At 38.7% G+C, this 23,755-nt stretch overlaps 2 protein-coding genes and 1 non-coding gene across 4 annotated transcripts; all 3 read right to left on the reverse strand.

Moving 5' to 3' along the window:
- Positions 1-8,991: 8,991 nt before the first annotated feature.
- Positions 8,992-11,715, reverse strand: LOC114821781 (putative B3 domain-containing protein Os03g0621600). Of its 2 annotated transcripts, XM_070814582.1 has the most exons (5): positions 11,652-11,715; positions 11,221-11,411; positions 9,748-10,326; positions 9,329-9,599; positions 8,992-9,236 (listed from the first exon to the last, which is right to left on the reverse strand). In XM_070814582.1, the coding sequence occupies exons 2-5, from the start codon at positions 11,383-11,385 to the stop codon at positions 9,178-9,180; spliced, it is 1,074 nt and encodes a 357-aa protein (XP_070670683.1). In that variant the 5' UTR covers positions 11,386-11,411; positions 11,652-11,715; the 3' UTR covers positions 8,992-9,177. The 2 variants fall into 2 exon arrangements, with proteins under 2 accessions (XP_070670683.1, XP_028950959.2); XM_029095126.2 differs by lacking the exon at positions 11,652-11,715 and having other exon boundaries at positions 11,221-11,418.
- Positions 11,716-19,950: 8,235 nt separating this feature from the next.
- On the reverse strand, positions 19,951-20,022 carry TRNAN-GUU (transfer RNA asparagine (anticodon GUU)). Its single transcript has one exon. It is a non-coding gene; the product is annotated as a tRNA-Asn (tRNA).
- Positions 20,023-21,282: 1,260 nt separating this feature from the next.
- Positions 21,283-23,357, reverse strand: LOC114821847 (B3 domain-containing protein At4g01580-like). Its single transcript, XM_070813095.1, has 4 exons — positions 23,109-23,357; positions 22,470-22,929; positions 22,148-22,233; positions 21,283-21,953 (listed from the first exon to the last, which is right to left on the reverse strand). Exons 1-4 carry the CDS (start codon positions 23,211-23,213, stop codon positions 21,774-21,776), a joined length of 831 nt encoding a protein of 276 aa, XP_070669196.1. The 5' UTR covers positions 23,214-23,357; the 3' UTR covers positions 21,283-21,773.
- Between the last annotated feature and the right edge of the window lie 398 nt (positions 23,358-23,755).

The following is a 23,755-nucleotide window of genomic DNA, read 5'->3' on the forward strand; positions in this document are numbered from 1 at the left end:
AGCTCCCAAAAGGCCTCATGCTAAGTAGAGATGAGAATGTACATATAAGGCTTACAGGATCCTCTTCCATGGACGATGTGGGATGTTACAATCCACCACCCTTAGGGGCCCGACGTCCTTGTCGGCACACTTTCGGCCAGGGATTGGCTTTGATACCAAATTGTCACATCCCGGCCCGAGCCCCCACCACATCCCAGGCTCGACTCCACCGTAGCACGATATTGTCGTCTTTGGGTCCCGACCACGTTCTCACGGTTTTGTTTATGAGAACTCACACCAGAACTTCCCAATGGGTCACCCATCCTGAGATTGCTCTCGCTCGAACTCATTTAACTTTGGAGTTCTTACGGATACCGAAGCCAGTGAGCTCCCAAAAGGCCTCGTGCTAGGTAGAGATGAGAATATACATATAAGGCTTATAGGATCCTCTTCCCTGGGTGATGTAAGATGTTACAATCCATCCCCCTTAGGGCCCAATGTCCTTGTCGGCACACTCTCGGCCAGAGATTGGCTTTGATACCAAATTGTCACATCTCGGCCCGAGTCCCCACCACATCCCGGGTTCGACTCTACCGTAGCACGATATTGTCGTCTTTGGGTCCCGACCACGTCCTCACGGTTTTGTTTCTGAGAACTCACACGAGAACTTCCCAATGGGTCACTCATCCTGAGATTGCTCTCGCTCGAACTCGCTTAACTTCGGAGTTCCTACGGATGCCGAAGCCAGTGAGCTCCCAAAAGGCCTCGTGCTAGGTAGAGATGAGAATATACATATAAGGCTTACAGGATCCTCTTCCCTGGGTGATGTGGGATGTTACACTTTTTCCGAAAGTTGTGTTTTCAATTATTTGTAATGTTTTTTTTTATTTTATAGATTTTGTATTATTAAGAGAAATGCATCCAGAATTATAGGCATGTCAAGTGCAACATGGGAATGGAGTGAAGTTTAATTGTTTGTATTTATCATTTGTTTTTGGGTAAATTACAAAAACTACCTCAACTATTGGGATCAAGATAGTATCATACCTCATCTTTTAAAATTGACAATGTCATACCGAATCTTTAGAATTTGGTCCAATGTTATACCTCCATTAGCTTGTCCATGAATTCCCCAGTTAAATGCTGATCTGGCTTGATTTGGGGCCCAATTCCTCAACCAGATGGATTCCATGTGGCACCACACCCAATGTTTTCTTGCCAAATGGCATCCACGTCAGAAAATATGTTTGATTTTTTTTTTTTTTTTGGTAATTTGAATTTCAAAATTTCAAATTTGAAATTCAAATTTTCTTGCAAAAAATTGAGACAAAGATGATCTACCATTTTAAGCATAGATTATCATCCTTGACCTCAAATTAGAAAAATCTCACCCAAAAAATAATGATATAACCACAACAAAACAAGTGTATTCAAGCACAAGCTACTCATCATTTCCAAAAAAAAACATGAAATAGGCCAAATTAAGCATAAAACCTGCTTAATTATCCAGAAATTCATAAACTTGTTAAAAAACACTAACAAAATTCATCTAGCATCTCCAACCAACATTACAAAACCTACTGAATTCATACACACCTGCTACATCGTCCATTCAATTCACAAGATACGTACCGGATGCATAAAACTTGTTCTAACTTTACAATTCCTTTACAAAAAAACAACCATCTGTGCAAAAAACGTGGCTGGATTGCCTGGTATTTATGTGCTTGGTGCCTTTGGATGATTCAGTTATGGGTTTGCTTGGTCTTTCTCTGCTTGGTGCTTTTAGGTGATTCAACTACTAATTGTGATGTCTAAATCCAAAGTTCATTTAGAGACCAAGCAAGTTTTTTAACTTAATCCAAATGCTTTACAACTAAGGAAATGGTTAAATTTTTACCTTTGTTTTCCTTGTCCTCTTTTTAGGTGCAGTTTGAGCTTAATTTGTTGATGGTGATTGTCCTTGAGCAAATGTGGATGCCTACAAAGCAATTTAAAGGACTAAGAGTCTGATATGATGTTAAAGGATTTAAAAAACCACATAAAGTAGAAAATGTTACCTGTCTGTCCCTTGGAGGAAGATGTCTATGATAGGTTCTTGTATTATGACCTTCCTTTTTGCATATAGTACATTTCAAAGTGCCTTGCCCTTTCCTTCCTAGCTTAAGTGGTTGAGGAGGGCCTTGAGGATTATTGGTTGGGTTTGTGAGAGTTTGTTCACCCTCATTGTCCCTCTCAGCAACTTCTTTGTTTCTTTTCCTCTTCGGCCTTCCAGGTTACCTTGTATATGTAGGAGGTAAAATTGGTTGGTTATCAGTTTCCTCCCATAAAGACATCTCATTCATCGGCATTACTAAATGAGAATACACCTCCAAGTACTGTGCTATCGAATAATAACCATCGACATAGTCATCTGGTTTTTATCTCTTCAAATTTATGGCCACTATTGCATGGTTACATGGGATTAATGTCAAGCCAAACTTTTTGCAAGAACAAGTCTTATCAACCAAGTCAACCACATATTACTCCCTCTTTCCAGCATCAACTTGAAATTTAGCGCCTCCTGACCATAGTGTAATGCACTTGCCACTTTGAATTTTGGCTTCCTCCAACTTCTTCTTTATTTTAGGACGGAGATCTCCAACTTTGTTCACCACTATATCCCTTTTCATCTAAATTCTCTTCATCAAAAGTGTGTGAATAAGGAGTAGCATGGTGACAATTGGTTTTTGTCTCGGCACAAGTATTACAGCATTGAAACTTTCATAGAGATTGTTGAGCAACATGTCACACTTGTGATATGTTTCAAAATGGGACTTGCTCCAATGATGTGCAGGCTTTTTCACCAACCAATTGTAGGCAGTTTCATCGAGCTTCTTCATATCATCCATTGCTTTTTTTAAGTGGGGAACTGTTGTTCTAGTTACTGACCATAAAACATCCTTCAATGTTTTCCCTTTGAACATATTTCTGAAGTTGGTATACAAATGTCTCACACAAAATCTGTGGTGGGAATTAGGGAGGACTTTTTGAAATGCCGAAATTAACCCGTTTTGTTGATCACTAATAAATGTCAATCACCCTTGATTGACAATCCCAACATCAACGACCAATAACTCTAAGAACCAAATCTAATTGGACTTATTCTCACATTTCTACAACTACATACGCTATAACCCATGGTTCATCATTTACGTCAATGCCAACAGCACAAAGTAGTTGACCTCCATGTACACTCTTTAAATGGCATCCATCTAATCCTATCAATGGTATGCACCAGCCCCAAGCACACATATATCCTTTGGAACCTCCCCCTATCCAACTTCACTTTTACTGTGCTTTCAGGGTTAGTCTTCCTCACTTCCTCAGCAAAGTCCCACAACTTTGTGTATTGCTCTGCATGGTTTCCCTCAATGATCTTCAAAGCCCTATCTAAAGCCCTGTAAGTCTTCCTCTTTCCACAACTGTGATTCCACTTTGATTCGACAGTTGCTAAAGAGGAATCCATAGGCCATGTGAGATTCAATTTTATCTTATCCATGTTCAAATCGGTCAGCAAAGAGGACTTCATGTTCTTGTTTGCCCAAGTTCTCTTACATGTGTGTTCATCAAGTATGGTTTTGATCTATATGCTGTTTGAATCATACATTTTTACAGCACAACACTTCCAAGGGCACCCTTTTGCACACTTTGCTATGACTTTCAGCTTCTCATTCCTAGAAAAATGGATTTCCCCATATCCATTCACTAGGGAGTACATGATGACAACTCGCTTGAATTGCACATGATCCCTAAAAACAAGCCCGAGTGTAAGAGTGAGATTCTTCATGTCTGTTTTTTTATTGAACTCTGGGAATCGCTCATGTTTTTTGCCTCTTTCATCATCCGGAGAGTGTACATTCTCAAGAGCACTAGAGTTATAGTCTAGATCATCAACCACATTTTGTTCCACATTTGCAGTATCAAATTCTTCTTCCCTTTGCTCTTGTTCTTTTTCTCGGCTTTGCTCAGATTGTCTTGCACTTCTTTCCTCATAATCCCTTTCATCTGTTTGCTCAGAGTTCTTTTGTTTTTTCATGTGCTCAAATTCCCTTTCTTCCACAATACCATCAAACTTGGAAAACACTGGGTTATCATCATCACTTTCATATTCACTATCTTCAAAGTCACTATTATCTTCTTGAGCAGCTTCTTCATTCTCTTCTTCAACATTCCCCTCAAAACTAATAGGTACATCAAAGAATAATTCAGCATCCCCCTCTCTTACCTTAATATCCTCATCTTCTACCTCTGTATCCCCTTCTTCTACCTGAGTATCCTCTTCTCCTACCTCAGCCACAAATTTCCCCTTATTCTCTTCTGGCCCTTCACAATTTCTCTCTTTCTGACCATTCCCAGAATCATCATTTATCTCTTATACCTCAGTCACACATGTTTGCACTAGTTGAGATATGCAACAATCATCCACTTCTGGCCTTTTAATAGCTAGCAAACCTCTAAATCTGATTAGTTTAATTGTTGTTGGCCCAACATCCCCTTCTGAACTACTTATCTCCTCAATAACCAATGTACTTAGACCACTGACTTCCATGGACTTCAGAAACTGTTGCTCTTGGGTTACGGCTACTTCTGTCGTTAATTCTTTGATGTACATCTCAATCACTTTATCTTTTGGAACAAAATTGCACATAGACTGAACATCAGAATCACTTTGAATCGGCTTCAAACCATTGGAAAGGTCCATGTTGGGAATCTTGTAATAGTAGTTCATGAATCGCTCATTGTATCCAAGTGCCTCCACCATATCATCTATCACCGGCAGTGACATGAGGTCTTTATCACAGTTAACTACTATTTTATTTAAATATAATACCTCCGTTACATTTTCCATTCATTGATCTGTTAAATGCTAACATGGTTGCCACATATATGCCACGTGGCAAATAAAATAATTAAAAAAAAAACCTGAATTTTCTCAAACAAAAATATTGAAAAAAAAATAAATTGAAACCCACTATCCTTTACCCCCTCTAAGCGACCCACATCCCTATCCCTAACCAAGGACCCAAAAACCTGCAACAAGAAGAAGAAGAAGAAAAAGAGGAAGGAAGAAGAAAAAACAAAAACCCTAAACCCAGTTCGTCCCCCACCCGCAAAAAACCTGCAGTCTAGAAGAAGAAGAAGAAGAAGAAGAAGAAGAAAAAGAAGAGGGGGAAAAAAAAGCCCAGGTGGAAAGGGAGGTGGGTCGCGAGTGAGCAAGCAGCCGAGCCCTCATCTCTCTCTTTCTCCCTTTCTACTAAGTCTGTGAGCGAGCGAGCATTTACTTTTGTAAGCCGTCGAAGATTTTGAGATTTAAGATACGACTCAGCCGTCGCTCGCGGCTTTGCAACTCCACAATCTTCGCTGTCTCTCTCCTCGCTCGGCTGCGATCCGACTCACTCTTGGCACCATTCCGCTTTCCAACTTCCATCTCCCTCCATTTTTTCCCTCTCTCCTCAATTCTATCTTTCTCATCATTTATTCTATTCAAGCTGCTCACTGATTCGCTCTCTTAACTCATAGACAGGTGATTGACTAAGTCACTGAGTAAGGGACTGTTTGGGCAGCTTCCCTACATCCAAAAGCCTTCAACTTCAGGTTCATTGGGCAGCTGCAAAAGCAGCATATCAATTGAACTGGGCAGCAAACAACGGTTTCAAAACCTTCAAAGGTACTTTCCCAAATCGCCAAATTTTGGTTTTTGTTGCTAAAGTTCTCTCTTTCTGCATGTTGGATTGAGTTTCTGAGCTGAATTTCAAAAAAGTTCAAATTAAATTCATATTTTTCGTTAAATTTTGTTGTTGGATTGCAATGCCATGAACTGATTGCTGAAAGCACTTGCCTGATCAGATGAAAGTTTACGATTTGAAATTAAAAGTGGTTTTGGTTTGTTTCTTGGTAGATTGGAGGTGGAACCCAAACCAATGATGGACATGGCGATGATTCCAATCGTTGATCTGGTGGATATCGGTTTGGTTTCCTCGGATAGGGAAATTTTACCTCTGCAACCAAACCCAGAAAGAAGACTATGACATCGGTTTATCTCAAGTTTTTCGAGACGACTTTTAACGGAAAAAGCCACTGGTGCAAGTTTTGTGGACAAAGCTATTCCATTGCAACTGCCACTGGAATTTTTTTTGTTTAGATTAGGTTTTTTGCGGGTGGGGGACGAACTGGGTTTAGGGTTTTTTTTTTCTTCTTCTTCCTCCCTCTTCTTCTTCTTGTTGTTGCAGGTTTTTGGGTTCTTGGTTAGGGATAAGGATGTGAGTCGCTTGGGGTGGGTGGTTTGAGGGATAATGGGTTTCAATTTTTTTTTTCAATTTTTATTGTTTGAGAAAATTCAGGTTTTTTTAAAAAAAAAATAAAAAAAATTATTTTATTTGCCATGTGGCAGACATTTGGCAGCCACGTGTTATATATGTGACAGTCACGTCAGCATTTAATAGATCAATGGATAGAAAATGTAATGGAGATACTATATTGAAATAAAATAAGGGGTGTGCTATCCACACACCCCATTTTACTTTTCACACACCCTTTCATAATTTTTGTCCGTTGATCTTCTTCAATTCATCCGATCTGACGGCCGAAAATTAAAAAGGTGTGTGAGAAGTAAAATGGGGTGTGTGGATATCATATCCCTAAAATAATAGTTGAGGTATGAAAGTGAAATGTTTTGAAGATGTTGTATGCGATTGTAATAAACATCAAACATGAGGAGGTACTGTGTAATTTACCCTTTTTTTTTAATTTTTTAATTTTTTATTATTTTATTATTTTATTTTTTAATATCCACGTAGCGCTTAGTCATTGTCCACGTGGATGCCATGTCATCTGTTAACGGAAAATTTAACAGCAACCTTTACGGATGTATGAAAGTGTCCTAAAATTATAACTTTATGTACTACTCTAGGATGAAAAAAACTTTATATACCAAATGTTGAAAACCAAAAAACTTTAGAGAAGTAAACTAAGAGAGGTGTAGTCAAACTCGATTTGAGAGGATTTTAAAAGACTTAAAAATCCTAGTGTAGTCAACTAAAATTTTTTAAAAGATTTTAGAATCCATTCAAATCTAGGTGTAGTCAATTAAAAGATTTTAAAAGATTTTAAAGGATTTTAAAATCCATTCAAAATCTAAGTGTATTAAAAAAATTAAGATTTTAAAGAATTTCAATAAGTTGTGGATTTTTGTGGGATTTAAGAGCAAAAGGTATATATAACCTAGACTAAAAAGAATCCAACCCCACCCCCTAGGATTTCAAATCCTTCCACCACAATCCATTCGAATTCTTTAAAATCCATATGAATTTTGTAGGAGTCTATAATCATCTTAAATACTTTAAAATCCATCACTTTTAAAATCCCTTAAAATTTTAGTTTGACTACACCCCTAAGATTAACCCTTTTATCAATTATCTTTTTTTAAAAGTAAAATGTTGTTTTCTTTCCCAACGATGCGAAAGAAACCACATTTTATAGACCACATGAATCATCTCTCTAATAGGTTGAATCCGCCAATACAAATAGGCCTCACTTTTAGTAGAGAGATTCACATATAGTCTACACAATGTGGTCTCCATGGTACTTTCCTCCCCTTAATCAAAATTATTTATATACAAATAGGTCCCACCTTTATTTTAAAAAAGAGAACTTTAACAAAAAGTTTCCGGTACTGTTCACTTTAACGAAAAATCACATTTTTACACTAAAAAATCAATCATAGTATTATTCATTTTACCTTTTATTTTGTCTTTATCGTTAAAACTCAAAGTTTTCAAGTCATTTTCATTAGTTTTCCTTTTAAAAAATAGTTCACATGTAGTCTATAAAATATTAAAATGGGGTCTTTATGGTATTTTCCTTCCCCTAAGACCATCTTCAAACCTAAGCTAAAAGCCAAATTACCCCCCAAATTACCCCCCCCAAAACACTCTCCAACCCATGTTAAAATTTTAGGCTAAATGCCAAATGTTATTTCTGGGCCAAATACCCCCCAGCTTTCCCCCCGGGCTAAATGCCAAATGTTTATCGGAATTTAAATATTTTTAGATTAAAATGTTCATAAAATTAATTTACAATAATCTACATATTTATTTTTTTTTAAAATTGATTTAAGAAAAAAATTAGCCTAAGTTCATTCTTTAATAATTCCGGGCTAAAATTTTAGGGCAGAAGGGTTGAGCAGAAAAGATGTTTCTGGACTAAAAGCCAAATTTTCCGGGCTAAAAAATTTGGCTTTTAGCCCAAGGGTTGGAGATGGTCTAAATGAAAATTAACCATGAGTTGTTTTCATATAAATAGACCCCACTTTTATTACAGGAATAATACATTTAGTTTAAAAAATGTGATCGGTATTTTCCTTTCTCTCCAAATGAAAATTAAGGATCTAAACCTTTTAAAAATAATTTTATAAATGTGAATGAACAAAATTGATTGCTAGATGAGAAACTGCAAGAATGGGAGTTTGATTTTTCGGAAGTGGCCATTTACCACAGTGATGAAAAAATATTGAGCCCTTGCATGATGGTATGGGTTCGAACACCATCGGTGACCAATCTAACATATAATTTAACAAAACCTAGTATTTGATAAGAAAAAAAAAGGAGTCTGATTTTTCTCTAATCCTACCCAGTCCAATTTAATTATTTTTGCTCAATAAGATTAGTTTGGATGCAAAATCTTGAAACCCCAATTTAGTTGGACTGATGTATAATAGTTATCAAAAACCCAAAAACAAAACTAACTTCATTAAATTAGAGCTTATTTGCACGAACAAAAAACAGAAAAATTGCGCCTTCGAATGGAGAAATAATTCAATAACGCCCACCCATTTTGTCCATTTTTTCAACCTAATATTGTTTTTTCATCTTTAGGACATGATTTAGTTGATGAAATGTTTGAAGAGCAAACAACTTGGCAGGACACAATCTATCTAACATGAAGAGTGGCAGTATGTCCCCTTCTGTTCAATGAAACACATAAGGATATCGAAATTAAGTGGTTAATATGGTACATTACTGTTCTTTTAGACAAGCCAGTTGACAGGTGGTAAAATAACAACAAAAGACAAAATATACATATAGGCAACTGGCCTTGTAATACTTATGCTTGGCCTTCGTTTGCAGGAGGCATTTTCATCAGAAGAAGCTTCATATATTATACTTCTATCTTGATTTCGTAACTCGAATTGATCCTCCGCTGCAGTTTGTCTTCCACTAAACGAAAAGACGAAACAATAAGACATGTCTGTGTTATGCAGAGGGCAGACATAATGGAGCAGAAATTCACAGCATAACAGATTGCTTACCTGGTGACAAGGTAGGACTCACAGCTCCTATCTTGCGGTGAAGAACAACTTCAAACAAAAACTTAATCTTGTTAATCAAGACAAAGACACATATATCACCAATTTCTAAACCATTGTCGTTCACAAATAGCCTCCAACCACTAAGGAATCTGCAGTGTCCAGCTACATCAAATCCAACTTTAACAGGCCAGGTTGTTCCATCAGAAACCCGAAGGGTAGCATCAGAAGGCCTCACAGTGAGATGTGCCTTGACAAACATAACTGGCAAAGCCTGAAAAAAGAAAAGCAGGAAAGAGTCGAAAGACAAACAAATTTACACAGAATATATATGATTTTACGTTTCTCTGTACATGTACAAAATTACAAATAGAGTGAGTTTATTTTGATGGCCTAGTAGGGTTACTCCATAGAATGCTTACCAGATAACCATAATGGGTATATGAGAACCGCAGTGGAACCTTGAAAAAAGGGTTTCGATATTCAAAATCATTGCCTTTCTGAAGAGCAACAGCTTTCTCAGTTCTTGTAGCCCTTGGATGCATCGATAATTCATATTCTCTATCATCAGTTACTTCATCTTTGATTTGAATATTGGCATGAGTCGCATGACTAGTCCCAGTTCCATAAGCCAAGCCTTTTTGACCTTGGTTATCTACATTCTGCTTTCCATGATTTCTTGGTGTCTTTCTGTGAACTGCATTGCCATGTGCCTCCTCATGAGGTCTGTCCCTCTTCCTAATAACCATCACAAACTCCTTTTTGCATCCATTTCTTCCATATATGTCAACATAGAATCCCAATTTTTCATAATATCGAAAAACTAGGAACTCACAAAGCTGGAAACCATTGTCCTGCACAAATTCCTTCCAACCCTTTTGGAAAAAGAACCTGTCATTACGTTTTTCCAGACTAACGGGCCAAGTTCCACCTGGGGTCTGAAGATGGGTCTCTTGAGGTACCTTTCCATCAAAATGCACCAGAAAAGCCAGCGGGATTTGCTGTAACATAGAAATGAATCTTATGATCCAACTGGCAACATATAATTTACATCAAGATCAGCATACATAGCAAACTTATTTTCAGCCAATGAAAATTAAAACAAAAGGCAAATAGTTAGGTAAGTGATTTATATGCACACGCTTGTTTATATTTGGCCTTTGGAAAGATGAATCAACGGGACATAACTAAACAAGGGCATGCAGGAGAAAGGGTGTGCGGAAATAATTTCCTAAAATCTACGCAGGGAGCTATGGTAGATATGGGATGCCATGTACATATTTTATCACAAATAAGGAGAAATTTATGCCCCGATCCTTAGTGGTTGCTTGCTTGGTATCCTTCTTGGATCCATTTTTTTTTTTTTTTGAAAATAATGAGTATTAAGTAATTTAGCTACATTCGTCATGTTTGAAAACAAAAAATAGGATCCAAGAAGGATTCCAAACAGACCTTAATTATTTTACAGATTCAATCGAAGTTATGGTTTTTCCACTGAGCAGGATGAAATTAGAAGAGGATTAAGACCACATTGCTAATAATTAGACTCCAAAAGACAGAATATGAACAAAACAAAGGCGATTTACAAATAGAACAAAAACTCATTAATCCAATTGGGAAATTACATCAAAACGAAGCAACAGTCATACAAAATACAAACATCAAATGATTTATGTGATCAATCCATAACATGAAACTTGAGTGCTGTAAATACTGTTTACTCAAAGCTATTAGGTTTGAATCGTGGGAACTCCAAAGATTATCCACTGTGATATAACAATGCAATTTTTTTTTTCTGTTGACTTCCGGTAAATAATTAAAGGAATTTTCTTTTCTGTTTTTATTTTATGTAAAGTGTAAAGAGAGAGTAGATAATAGGAGGGCGCTGGACTTACCAACTGGGTGGAGAAGTCATCTACAAGAACCTTGAAAAAAGTGGGTGCTCTTACTGCATTTGATCTTGCCATCACCATTTTCTTCTTCCTCTTCAGCGCTTCTCCTCTGAACGGGGAAATGGTCAAAGACTCAGAACCGTCCTTGGTTTGGTGTGTGTTGAGCATTTCAAGGAATCTGTGTTTATGTATACCTTCAGCATAATCTTAGAGTGACAAAATTTTAAACCAAATTTGTAAAAAAAATGATATATTATAAATAAAAAATAAGCATATAAATTAACATTTAAATTATAATTCAATTATCAACACTCACATCATATGATTTGTAAAATTAATTTAAAAAATCGATATTTCTAACATTAATCATAACTTTATGAATACTTTGTTAATTTTTTCTTTTCCGAGAGGTGGACACTTGTACCTAGCATTACCTCCTGTTTATTAGTGGTGGATACGTTGGAATCACCTCCATTTAAGAAGTGTTGAACAATCTGGGGAAAACTTAACCCAACAACAACAAAGCCTTTTCCCACTAAGTGGGGTCGGCTATATGAATCCTAGAACGCCATTGCGCTCGGTTTTGTGTCATGTCTTCCGTTAGATCCAAGTACTCTAAGTCTTTTTTTAGGGTCTCTTCCAAAGTTTTCCTAGGTCTTCCTCTACCCCTTCGGCCCCGAACCTCTGTTCCGTAGTCACATCTTCGAACCGGAGCGTCAGTAGGCCTTCTTTGCACATGTCCAAACCACCGTAACCGATTTTCTCTCATCTTTCCTTCAACTTCGGCTACTCCTACTTTACCTCGGATATCCTCATTCACAATCTTCTCCTTTCTCGTGTGCCCACACATCCCACGAAGCATCCCACAAAGCATCCTTATCTCCGCTACACTCATTTTGTGTACGTGTTGATGCTTCACCGCCCAACATTCTGTGCCATACAACATCGCTGGCCTTATTGCTGTCCTATAAAATTTTCCCTTGAGCTTCAGTGACCTACGACGATCACACAACACGCCGGATGCACTCTTACACTTCATCCATCCAGCTTGTATTCTATGGTTGAGATCTCCATCTAATTCTCCGTTCTCTTGCAAGATAGATCCTAGGTAGCGAAAACGGTCGCTTTTTGTGATCGTCGTTAGATTGCTCCGGTCATTAGTGTGGATAAGTATATAAATGGATAGAGATAGGAAAGCAAACACCAGATGTACGTGGTTCACCCATATTGGCTACGTCCACGAAATAGAGGAGTTCTCATTAATTGTGAAGGGTTTACACAAGTACATAGGTTCAAGCTCTCTTTTAGTGAGTACAAGTGAATGATTTAGTACAAATGACATTAGGAAATATTGTGGGAGAATGATCTCGTAATCACGAAACTTCTAAGTTCCGGAGTGTGGTATCGTCTTGACTTGCCTTATTTGTCTCGTAGGTAGATGTGGCATCTTCTCTGGAAGTACTCTTCCTCCATCCAGGGGTGGTATCTTTAACTGGTGGAGATGCACAAGGTAATGTATCAATTTCACTTGAAGCTTACTTGTAGTTTCGGGCTTGGTCAAGCGCGATACAAACCATGTAGTAGGAGTCCTCCAAGTCGCCGAGCTAGGGGATCTGCTGAAAGAGGTGACAGACAAGGTAAGCAATCAGAGCTCCAAGCAATCAGTCCCAGATCAGAACTTTGATTTCGAGTTCCGGCTGATTGTTCACATTCTCCCTATCTTGCAGGCAGCATGAAGGATAAAGAGAAGAAAAATGAGAAGAGATGATATGGGATACTTTTGCTTTTGAAGAAATAACTTTCCACAGGCTTATTCTTGAACTGGGCTGGAGGGTTTTCTGGTTTCCTCCAGAGTATAAGGCCGACTGAAGAATTTGAGGGTCAAAACAAGTCCATCAAATCTATAGTACGTTCGACCCTGCTGATATGGGATACTTTTGCTTTTGACAGAGTAGTGGATGTATCGGCACGTGTGCTGTTACGCTTGTCTCCACATGCTTCCTTGTATCCTTCTCACTTGCCCTATATGTTCCTCAGGTAGATGCGGTATCTTCCCTGGAAGCATAAGATGTTGAAGATGAGTACTCGAGAGCAATGCCAGGTAAGTAATCAAGTAAGGGGTTCCAGGCAGTCAGTTCCTGACTGGAAGCTTGATTCCAAGTGCTGACTGATTGCTCTCTTTCTCCTTGTCTTGTAGGTAAGAACAAGGCCAAAGGAAAAGACAGGGAAAAAACATGATATGGGATACTCTTGCTTTTAACCCTGATGATATGAGATATTCTTGCTCTAGTATAGCTTGTTTGCAGAGGTATTATCGGGGGGAAAGAAAGCTGAATATTTCGAAAGGCTTCTTTGGGAGTGCCCTCTCAGATATGAGGAAGGGTTGAGCATTTTTGCAGGTCTGCCTGTCTGTTGGGGATGGAGGTCAACATATATAGGAGTCTCCCTAACAACAAGTAGTAATGCTATTCCTTTACCCTGCTTGGTCATAACACGATAGTGGGAGCTGCCAGCTTCACATGTTTTAACTTTGTCAGAGCACTTTGAAAAAGTGGTCTATGGTATCTGGAAAGCTGATGTTGCGTGTAAAGATTACAGACAAGCTTTATCCAAGGAGATCCGGCTCTTGAAGTTGGGAAAGTGGTACCTCTTCGGTTTTCGAACAAGCAATCCAGTCGGAGATCTGGCTCTCGAGATTCGGAGAACGATGCCTTTTCGATTTTTGAGAAAGCCATCCTGCTAGGGGTCTGGCTCTCGAGATTCGGAGAGCGGTGTCTCTTCGATTTTTGAGAAAGTAATCATGTTGGGAGTCTGGCTCTCGAGATTCGGAGGGCGGTGCCTCTTCGATTTTGGAGCAAGCAATCTTGTTGGGAGTGTTTTCTCGAATGTGAGAAAAGGTTGGGCATGTTTGCTAGTCTATCTTGCCACGAAGCACAGAGGTTGACACACAGGGACTTTCCAATTATCCAGCAGTGGTACTGTTCCTTTACCCTTGTGGGTAATAATATGGTAGCTAGACCTTCAAAATTTATGTGTCTAAACTTTGTTAGTGCTGTTTCTTTGCTATTCTTTTACCCTTTCTTGGTCAGAGCGGTGTAGTGGGAGCTGCAAGCTTCACGTGTCTCAACTTTGTCAGAGAACTTTGGCAAAGTTATCTGTGGTACCCATGAGCTAATGTTGCGTGTGGGAAGTGGGTGATTGAACAGTAAGATTCATGTGCTTTCTACTTCACCAGAAATCTTCGACATAATGCCCATAATTTTCGCAAAGCTGACAGGTGCTGACAAGGCTGGAAAAGTAGGTGCCTCTTCGATTTCTGAGATCGGCCCTCGTGGTCTCTGAGCAGCTTAGCTTTTGAGAAAGCAAGCGCCTCTTCGATTTATGAGATCGGCCTTCGTGGTCTTTGAGTAGCCCAACTTTTGAGAAAGCAAACGTCTCGTGGTCTCTGAGCAGCCCAGCTTTTGAGAAAGCAAACGCCTCTTCGATTTCTGAAGCTTCGTCGAGTGCAGATTTTTATAGAGGCTGACATTAAGTTCCAAAGCACACTTGAATCTCCACCAGTAGAAGCTCCATTCTTGCACTTCTAAGATCTTGATTTGTTCGACCTCTTCTCTCTTCAACACCTTTGAAAATGTCTGGCCCCTCCGACCGTCGTTTTGACTTGAACCTTGTTGAAGAGGCAGCCACGCCTTCTGCAGACAACATATGGCGCCCATCCTTCGTCTCCCCTACTGGTCCTCTTACTGTTGGGGATTCCGTGATGAAGAATGATATGACCGCTGCGGTAGTGGCCAGGAACCTTCTCACTCCCAAAGATAACAGACTACTTTCCAAACGGTCTGATGAGTTGGCTGTTAAGGATTCTCTGGCTCTCAGTGTTCAGTGTGCAGGTTCTGTGTCTAACATGGCCCAACGCCTATTTGCTCGAACCCGCCAAGTTGAATCATTGGCGGCTGAAGTGATGAGTCTCAAACAGGAGATTAGAGGGCTCAAGCATGAGAATAAACAGTTGCACCGGCTCGCACATGACTATGCTACAAACATGAAGAGGAAGCTTGACCAGATGAAGGAATCTGATGGTCAGGTTTTACTTGATCATCAGAGATTTGTGGGTTTGTTCCAAAGGCATTTATTGCCTTCGTCTTCTGGGGCTGTACCGCGTAATGAAGCTCCAAATGATCAACCTCTGCTGCCTCCTCCTTCTAGGGTTTTGTCCAGTACTGAGGCTCCAAATGATCCCCCTCCAGTGCCTGCTCTTTCTGGGGCTCTACCGACTGCTGAGACTTCTTCTAAGCAACCTTTGTGAAGGCTCCCTCTTGTTTGTTTATTTTGACTCATGTATATGTACATATTTGTGACTTATCGGGGATATCAATAAATAGCTTTCCTTCATTTCAACGTATTGTGTTGAATACACCAAAGCCTTCTTCGCTAAGTTCTCTGAATTTTCTTTTGTTGAAGCTTGTATGTTGAAGCTTTGTGAGTGGAGCATGTAGGTTGAGGTAGTATTCCCTTAATTTCCCGAGTGAGGAAAACTTCTTAGTTGGAGACTTGGAAAATCCAAGTCACTGAGTGGGATCGGCTATATGAATCTTTGAACGCCATTGTGCTCGGTCATGTGTCATGTCCTCCGTTAGATCCAAGTACTCTAAGTCTTTTCTTAGAGTCTCTTCCAAAGTTTTCCTAGGTCTTCCTCTACCCCTTCGGCCCTGAACCTCTGTCCCATAGTCGCATCTTCTAATCGGAGCGTCAGTAGGCCTTCTTTGCACATGTCCAAACCACCGTAACCGATTTTCTCTCGTCTTTCCTTCAATTTCGGCTACTCCTACTTTACCCCGGATATCCTCATTCCTAATCTTATCCTTTCTTGTGTGCCCACACATCCAACGAAGCATCCTCATCTCCGCTACACCCATTTTGTGTACGTGTTGATGCTTCACCGCCCAACATTTTGTGCCATACAGCATCGCCGGCCTTATTGCCGTCCTATAAAATTTTCCCTTGAGCTTTAGTGGCATACGGCGGTCACACAACACGCCGGATGCACTCTTCCACTTCATCCATCCAGCTTGTATTCTATGGTTGAGATCTCCATCTAATTCTCCGTTCTTTTGCAAGATAGATCCTAGGTAACGAAAACGATCGCTCTTTGGTATTTCTTGATCTCCGATCCTCACCCCTAACTCGTTTTGGCCTCCATTTGCACTGAACTTGCACTCCATATATTCTGTCTTTGATCGGCTTAGGCGAAGACCTTTAGATTCCAACACTTCTCTCCAAAGGTTAAGCTTTGCATTTACCCCTTCCTGAGTTTCATCTATCAACACTATATCGTCTGCGAAAAGCATACACCAAGGAATATCATCTTGAATATGTCCTGTTAACTCATCCATTACCAACGCAAAAAGGTAAGGACTTAAGGATGAGCCTTGATGTAATCCTACAGTTATGGGAAAGCTTTCGGTTTGTCCTTCATGAGTTCTTACGGCAGTCTTTGCTCCTTCATACATATCCTTTATAGCTTGGATATATGCTACTCGTACTCCTTTCTTCTCTAAAATCCTCCAAAGAATGTCTCTTGGGACCCTATCCTACGCTTTTTCCAAATCTATAAAGACCATGTGTAAATCCTTTTTCCCATCTCTATATCTTTCCATCAATCTTCGTAAGAGATAGATTGCCTCCATGGTTGAGCGCCCTGGCATGAACCCGAATTGGTTGTCCGAAACCCGTGTCTCTTGCCTCAATCTATGCTCAATGACTCTCTCCTAGAGCTTCATTGTATGACTCATTAGCTTAATACCCCTATAGTTCATGCAATTTTGTACGTCACCCTTATTCTTGTAGATAGGCACCAAAGTGCTCGTTCGCCACTCATTTGGCATCTTCTTCGTTTTCAAAATCCTATTGAAAAGGTCAGTGAGCCATGTTATACCTGTCTCTCCCAAAACTTTCCACACTTCGATTGGTATATCGTCTGGGCCTACTGCTTTTCTATGCTTCATCTTCTTCAAAGCTACAACCACTTCTTCCTTCCGGATTCGACGATAAAAAGAGTAGTTTCTACACTCTTCTGAGTTACTCAACTCCCCTAAAGAAGCACTCCTTTCATGTCCTTCATTGAAAAGATTATGAAAATAACCTCTCCATCTATCTTTAACCGCGTTCTCTGTAGCAAGAACCTTTCCATCCTCATCCTTGATGCACCTCACTTGGTTTAGGTCCCTTGTCTTCTTTTCCCTTGCTCTAGCTAGTTTATAGATATCCAACTCTCCTTCTTTGGTATCTAGTCGCTTATACATATCGTCATAAGCCGCTAACTTAGCTTCTCTCACAGCTTTCTTCGCCTCTTGCTTCGCTTTTCTATACCTTTCACCATTTTCATCGGTCCTATCCTTGTATAAGGCTTTACAACATTCCTTCTTAGCCTTCACCTTTGTTTGTACCTCCTCGTTCCACCACCAAGATTCCTTTTGGTGTGGGGCAAAGCCCTTGGACTCTCCTAACACCTCTTTTGCTACTTTTCGGATACAACTAGCCATGGAATCCCACATTTGGCTAGCTTCCCCCTCTCTATCCCAAATAAAAAAAATAAAAAAAGCAATCTGGCGAAAGTGTTATATATGGGAGTTCAAGTTGGACTGGTGTTATTATTTTTGACATTGAAAATTTTGAATTCCCCCAAAAATTCGGATCCAAATATGTTTTGAGAAATTGGATTGAAAATTAGAATGTATTTAGAGATTTTGCGAATTTTGAATTTATGACAAGAAAGTTTTTTAAGTGTTTCGAACTTTTGTAAGTATTCTGATTTTTTAAGTTATTTACTAAAAATATGTATTTTGTAATCAACTTGACTTTTGTATTTTATTCTTATTTTTTTGTAAGTTTTGTTGATTATTTTTATACTTGTTGGAGTAAAAAATTACATGCGAAAATCCAAAAATTACACGATTTGTACAATCTTATCACATGGGCAGCTATATACACAGTTTTTTTTTTTTCTCATTATGCTTTCTTTTATAAGTGCATAAATTTTTCAAAAATTTATCATAAGCGGAACCTGCTTAACAACATCTAATAAAAGAATATTTATCTTTACTTATTTAAAAAGCTCAAGAATATCAAAGTTATAAATGGTTTTCTTTACAAGCTGTAAAACTTTCAGAAAAAGTACATATACATGATATTCCCTGTCATTTTTACATTCTTTGAACTCATCAAGTTTATCACTACTTGTAGTTTTTCAAACTCCTTAAGTAAAGGTGTTGTGCAATTATTTCTCAACCTCCTTTATCCTCCAATTATTGTTCGCCAACGCGAATCCTCTACCATTTACCTCTACTACTCAGTTCATCGAGTCTTTCCTCCAAGGATCTCCTATGGGGGTACACTTTGGTGGTTTGTAGCTTTTAAAGTGCAATATGCATTATTTGGTAAGATTAGAAAGCGCTCAAAACGCGGATGGCTTGCCTACCCCCATTTTTCGTTCACCCTCTTAGTTCTTTAGTCATTCTTCTAAGTGGAGGGGGCTTGTCCTATCGATCTTGACGAGAATGGACTTCTCCATAATGTAATAGAAGAGTAATGGTTCAATTCCCCAAGTTTTGTTCCTTCTTGACTAGACAAAGGAGATATTAATTCAATTCAAGCGAGTAAGGGCTTGGCTTGACTCTGTGTTCTACCTTAATCGGGTTAGAGACGAAGATTGGAAAGTTCATCATTCAATGGTGGGGTGCTTATATAAAAGAAGACGTCACTCAACAAGTGGTAGAATTTGATAGGGTATCGCTTTGACACTAGGGAAATCCATAGATTTGGATAGAGTCTCGCCCATAAATAAAGGAGGAGTATGCGCACTAGCGTACTACGACTACACATTTTATCGGATTAGATAGCCTTTTGGGCAACCAACCAAACCTGGCACATCAAATTGTTGATCGATGGAGATTGCTGTTTTATTAGTTTTTCAAGTCTACATTTTTTTTTTGTATGCTATGATGAGCTGCTCCTTTTTTTTTTGTCAAAGAGTAAAATTCATTACTAACAAACATAAGCACAACAGAGGCCAAGATACAGGTAATGTGCAGATAAAAATGGGAAGACAAAGTCACAAGCCCAAGCTTGGAGCCCAACACACCCAAACAAACCACACCAAAAAAAAAAAATTCCTAAAAAGCTAGTCTTCCTGAAGCTTCAAACGCCAACGCCGACGCCGCCATAAGAGAACCACCCAACAATTGTCACGATCAGCCTCCCATTATGAGCAATTAAGATCACACCATCAAGAACCCCATAAATGGTGAAGAAAGAAGCACAACGTCCTCAAAGTACCAGCAAGAACTGCCGCTAGGAGAACAAGGAAACACATAGGGAGAACCCACGAGCAACAAAGCCGACAAGGGTAAACTACGGGAAAGACCAACAACGGTCAAGGGTGGTCATGCTAACACCCGAGTTAAAGCTCTACACATCCTCCTAAAGATTCATGACAAATTGCAGTAAACGAAGATGGTAACCGACTGGAATTGACAACATAAGAATGGGTCAAAAGAAGGGGGCATCCCGAACATACACCGAGGTATTGACAGTGATTTTCAAATATCGCAGAATAGAATGTAATACGATGAGATAGAATCCAATAGAAACAAAGACACAGGGAACAAGTTATCTACTCTTAACAATTAAAGGGAACATTTTATTTCGAATTAAAGAATTCAGAATGAATCAAATCTCCCTAGGTAGGATTCGAACCTACGACCAGTCAGTTAATAGCTGATCGCTCTACCACTGAGCTACTGAGGAACAATAGGAGATTAGATCTCATAGAGTTCAATTCCCGTTATCAACCCATGACCAATATGAGCTCGAAGTTTTCTTTGTAACCCCCGAAACTGCTTCGTAGTGGCTTCGCTCCATGCCTCATTTCATAGGAAACCTCAAAACGGTTCTATTTCATTATGGATGATGGGACCAAATGATGCAGATGATGGAAGGTGAGATAAAAGGTAAAAAAAGAAGGGAGCTTTAATGAAAAGGACTTGGGCCAACAAATATTTAACACAAAATCATCCTAAAATGTTATTTAACCAAAAGAGCTCAAAGTTTAATAAAAAACCATAAAAAACTATTGTCTACCTTTTTCGTGTCCTTATATCCTCCTCTTCCTCATCATCGTCCTCATCCTTATCCTCTTATCTGCACCACGAACAATTTATAGTGTTAGTATTTTATTCCAATCAGATCTAATAAAGACCTACGGTCTCGGTGATGTACATACATATCAAAAAAAAAAAAAAAAAACCAAAACATAAAACTGTTTCTGGAGAACCCAAAACATAGCACTGTTTCTGGAAAAAAAAAAATCAGATACAGTGTTTGTTTTTTCTATGCACAAACAAACACTATATCTGGAAAGAAAAGAACCAAAATCCAGAAACAGTGACTTAAATTCCAGAAACAGTGACTTAGATTCCAGAAACAGTGACTCAGATTCTAGAAATAGCCTATGTTTTAACCCTTGATTGTTTCTTTTCTTTCATGCATCAGTTGATTATATTTAAGAAGCAGGATGCTTATTTTGTTTTGAATCCAAATACAATGAATTTCACTATTTCTTTTCTAGCTTACAATTGATAAACAGTGTGTCTATTTCATTTAGATTCAAAAACAGTGACTTAGATTCCAGAAATAGTGTTACTTAAAATCCAGAAACAGTTTATTTTTACAGTCCAGAAACAGTGACCCGTCATTATTATTGAATAACATGCAGATCTCAAATTTATTTTCTGGAGAAATAAATGATGAACTCTACTAATGAAGAAAAATTGAAAATTAGTACATCGAATACTTTATGAATAATAATGACGATCACGTTTCAACGAAATAATACAAAATATCAATTAAATAGCATGAGGATCTATATTTTTGTTTCAAAGAAAAAGAAGAAGGCTGCAAAACAACGATGAACTTCATTAATGACGAAAATCTGGAACTCAATCTAAAAAAGTTAGGGGTAAAATCGACAAATCATAATTTATTATAGTTAGGCCATTTTTAGTTGGATTACTTTAATATGGGCCTTGTACTAATCTTAAACAAATCTTATAACATGGTTTTTTATTACAACTAAAACTTTTCAAGCTATTTTTATTAGTTTTCTTAAAAAAGAAAGGATAGAAGGAGATCGTGAAAATTGCAGGGAATGGGAGGAAAATTTGCAGGCAACAAAAAGAGCTAGAAAAAGTTGAAACCAAACAAACCACACATGAAAAACATGGGACTGGCATCGACCCTAACGAAAGCTATATGGCAGGCACCGACGCAAATCGAAAATTACGAAAGACCACTCACACAATGGTGAGAAAGACTCTCACAGGGGAGAGAAAGGTAAAGTCTTTGAATTAGTCCTCCAGGTCTTCTTTTATTGTAATTTTCTTTTGTGGAGTTAGGCTTTGTTTGGCCATCTTGGAATCTCTCTTTTTTCCAATGTCTCTGCCAATCTCAAACAGGACCAGCTGGGTTGTTGTGGAGGTCGCACAAATCCAATCCAACACTCATCGCCAATTGCCAAACTGTTCTCTCGCACAAATTGCTTCCAACCTCCCAGCAATCTGCAATCTTCCGGTGTCGTATTGTTTGAATTTGACACACCAAGTTCTTCCACCCAAAACCCGAAGGATGACATAACCAACAGTCCGGTTAAGGTGTTTCTTGATAAACTGGGATGGCAAACTCTGAAAAATAAAAAAAAAGAAAGGGGAAAAGCAGTCAAGTCAATAATAAAATTTAGGAAACAATGCGTATGATGGCCTTGGGATGACAATTGCATCTGCTAAATTCGTTATCTGCGGTATCCCCAAACGGGGTGACGGCTCTATAGAAAGCTTGCCAAGTAGCATCGATATATATATGTGCGTGTCATAGCAACCTTGAGAGGAGGGTGTCGATCAGATTTGAAACCACTAGGTCTCTCAAGAGCTGTGGCACTTGCAGCTGGAACATTAGCTTTGCCTGCTGAATTAATACAATAAGGATATTAATTACAAGTTAGAGACTTGGAACATAATGGCAGAAAACACAAGGAGGTGAAAATGGAGAACAAAATTATGTTCTCAAGTTTCACTTCGACAAATGTGGATCTCTGCTTTTCGTTGTCTTCTCAAACATCATTTCGTACTGCTGAGAGTTTCTAATTAGTCGGATTGATGTGGAACCACATTGAACAAGTTCGATGTTGGTTTTCGCCTTACCACGTGAACTTGGTCTGTTTTTCTTGCGAGGTCGAGGACAAGACAGTAGAGATTTCTCCCTTGTTTTTCTTGGGCAGGGTGTATGATTCTCCCCGATTTCAACAGAACCAACATCCAAATCATCACCAGACTCATGATAGGAAATATCATGGGAATCATCGCCGGATTTTTCATCTTCATCAGTTTTTTCCGCCGTATTTTGTAGGGGATATTCAATCTCTGTGCAGCTTCTCTCTAATATCAGAACCCTGAATTTTGAATTCCCTTCATACCCTAAAACCAGCAAGTGACCATAATCCAGAGAATAAAAACTAGAGAAGTCCTGCCAACCATTCTCAAACCAGACCTCACCATCCCATTTTCGAAGTTCTATTTTCCATTCTAAGGCACTTGGAACCTTGAAAAATACTGGATTTGACATATTGTCTCCATATTTCGTCACAAATTTCGGTGGAATTTTCTGCACAACAGCGAAAGTTTCAGTATTTGGTCTTTTAGTATAAAACACTCATCTTTTTCGGGCAAGAAATTAATCAACTCATCAGTACTATCTAAGCCTAACAACAGTAGAGATTAATCACCTCAATATGATCTAGGCCTAACTACAACAGAAAACATGAGAGAGAGAAAGAGGCTTACAATTTTCTTGTCTCTGGAAGTGTCATTGAGAATGATCTTGAAGAAATGAGGAACGGCAGGGGGAAATGTCGGGCGGTCATCGATTTCTTCGGGTAGAAAAGCCATAGGTGCTCCAAAGCTTATGAGCAAAATGCAGGATCTACTAGATGGAATCTGATGGCTTAGCACCAAGGAAAAGGTATACAAGAGGAGGTCTGCAATTATGTAATTGGTAGTTGAAAGTAAAATATTTATTCAAAGAGGCCAGCAGCTCAACGTCATTTTCTTGATGGAATCAGTATGCTTGGTTTTTCTTTTGCAAATTATGGAAGGAGTGTATGCAGTCTGGTTTCCTTAATCTGAAATGCGTACTAAAGTCACATTATGCAGAAATGGAAATCTCAGAATAAAGAAAAGATAAAAATGAAGGACCGCAGTGCTGGACAGGTACAAGTTTATTTCCATCAAGCATGTTGCGCATGCACGCTCGTAACATTATTTTTTCTTCTGTGGTGGAATATTTCCACTAGCATTAGTATTTTTCTTTCATTCTCATAAACCTCATTAACGAAAAAGATATTACAACTTCCAAAGTAAATTTTTTTGAAAAGGCCTTTTTTTTTAAAATTAAACAACGATGTATCATGGAAAAAGCCTAATAGGTTGAG

The sequence above is a fragment of the Malus domestica genome, chromosome 15 (genome assembly GCF_042453785.1).
Source record: "Malus domestica chromosome 15, GDT2T_hap1".
In the NCBI taxonomy this organism is placed as follows: Eukaryota; Viridiplantae; Streptophyta; class Magnoliopsida; order Rosales; family Rosaceae; genus Malus; species Malus domestica.

Coding starts and splice junctions, on each gene's coding strand:
- LOC114821781 (XM_070814582.1), bottom strand. CDS start 11,385: ATGCTCAACACACACCAAACCAAGGACGGTTCTGAGTCTTTGACCATT. Junction 9,600..9,747: donor ATACCCATTATGGTTATCTG/GTAAGCATTCTA, acceptor TTCTTTTTTCAG/GCTTTGCCAGTTATGTTTGT. Junction 9,237..9,328: donor GAGTCCTACCTTGTCACCAG/GTAAGCAATCTG, acceptor CTTTTCGTTTAG/TGGAAGACAAACTGCAGCGG.
- LOC114821847 (XM_070813095.1), bottom strand. CDS start 23,213: ATGGCTTTTCTACCCGAAGAAATCGATGACCGCCCGACATTTCCCCCT. Junction 22,930..23,108: donor CTTCCAGAGACAAGAAAATT/GTAAGCCTCTTT, acceptor GCTGTTGTGCAG/AAAATTCCACCGAAATTTGT. Junction 21,954..22,147: donor ATCGACACCCTCCTCTCAAG/GTTGCTATGACA, acceptor TTTATTTTTCAG/AGTTTGCCATCCCAGTTTAT.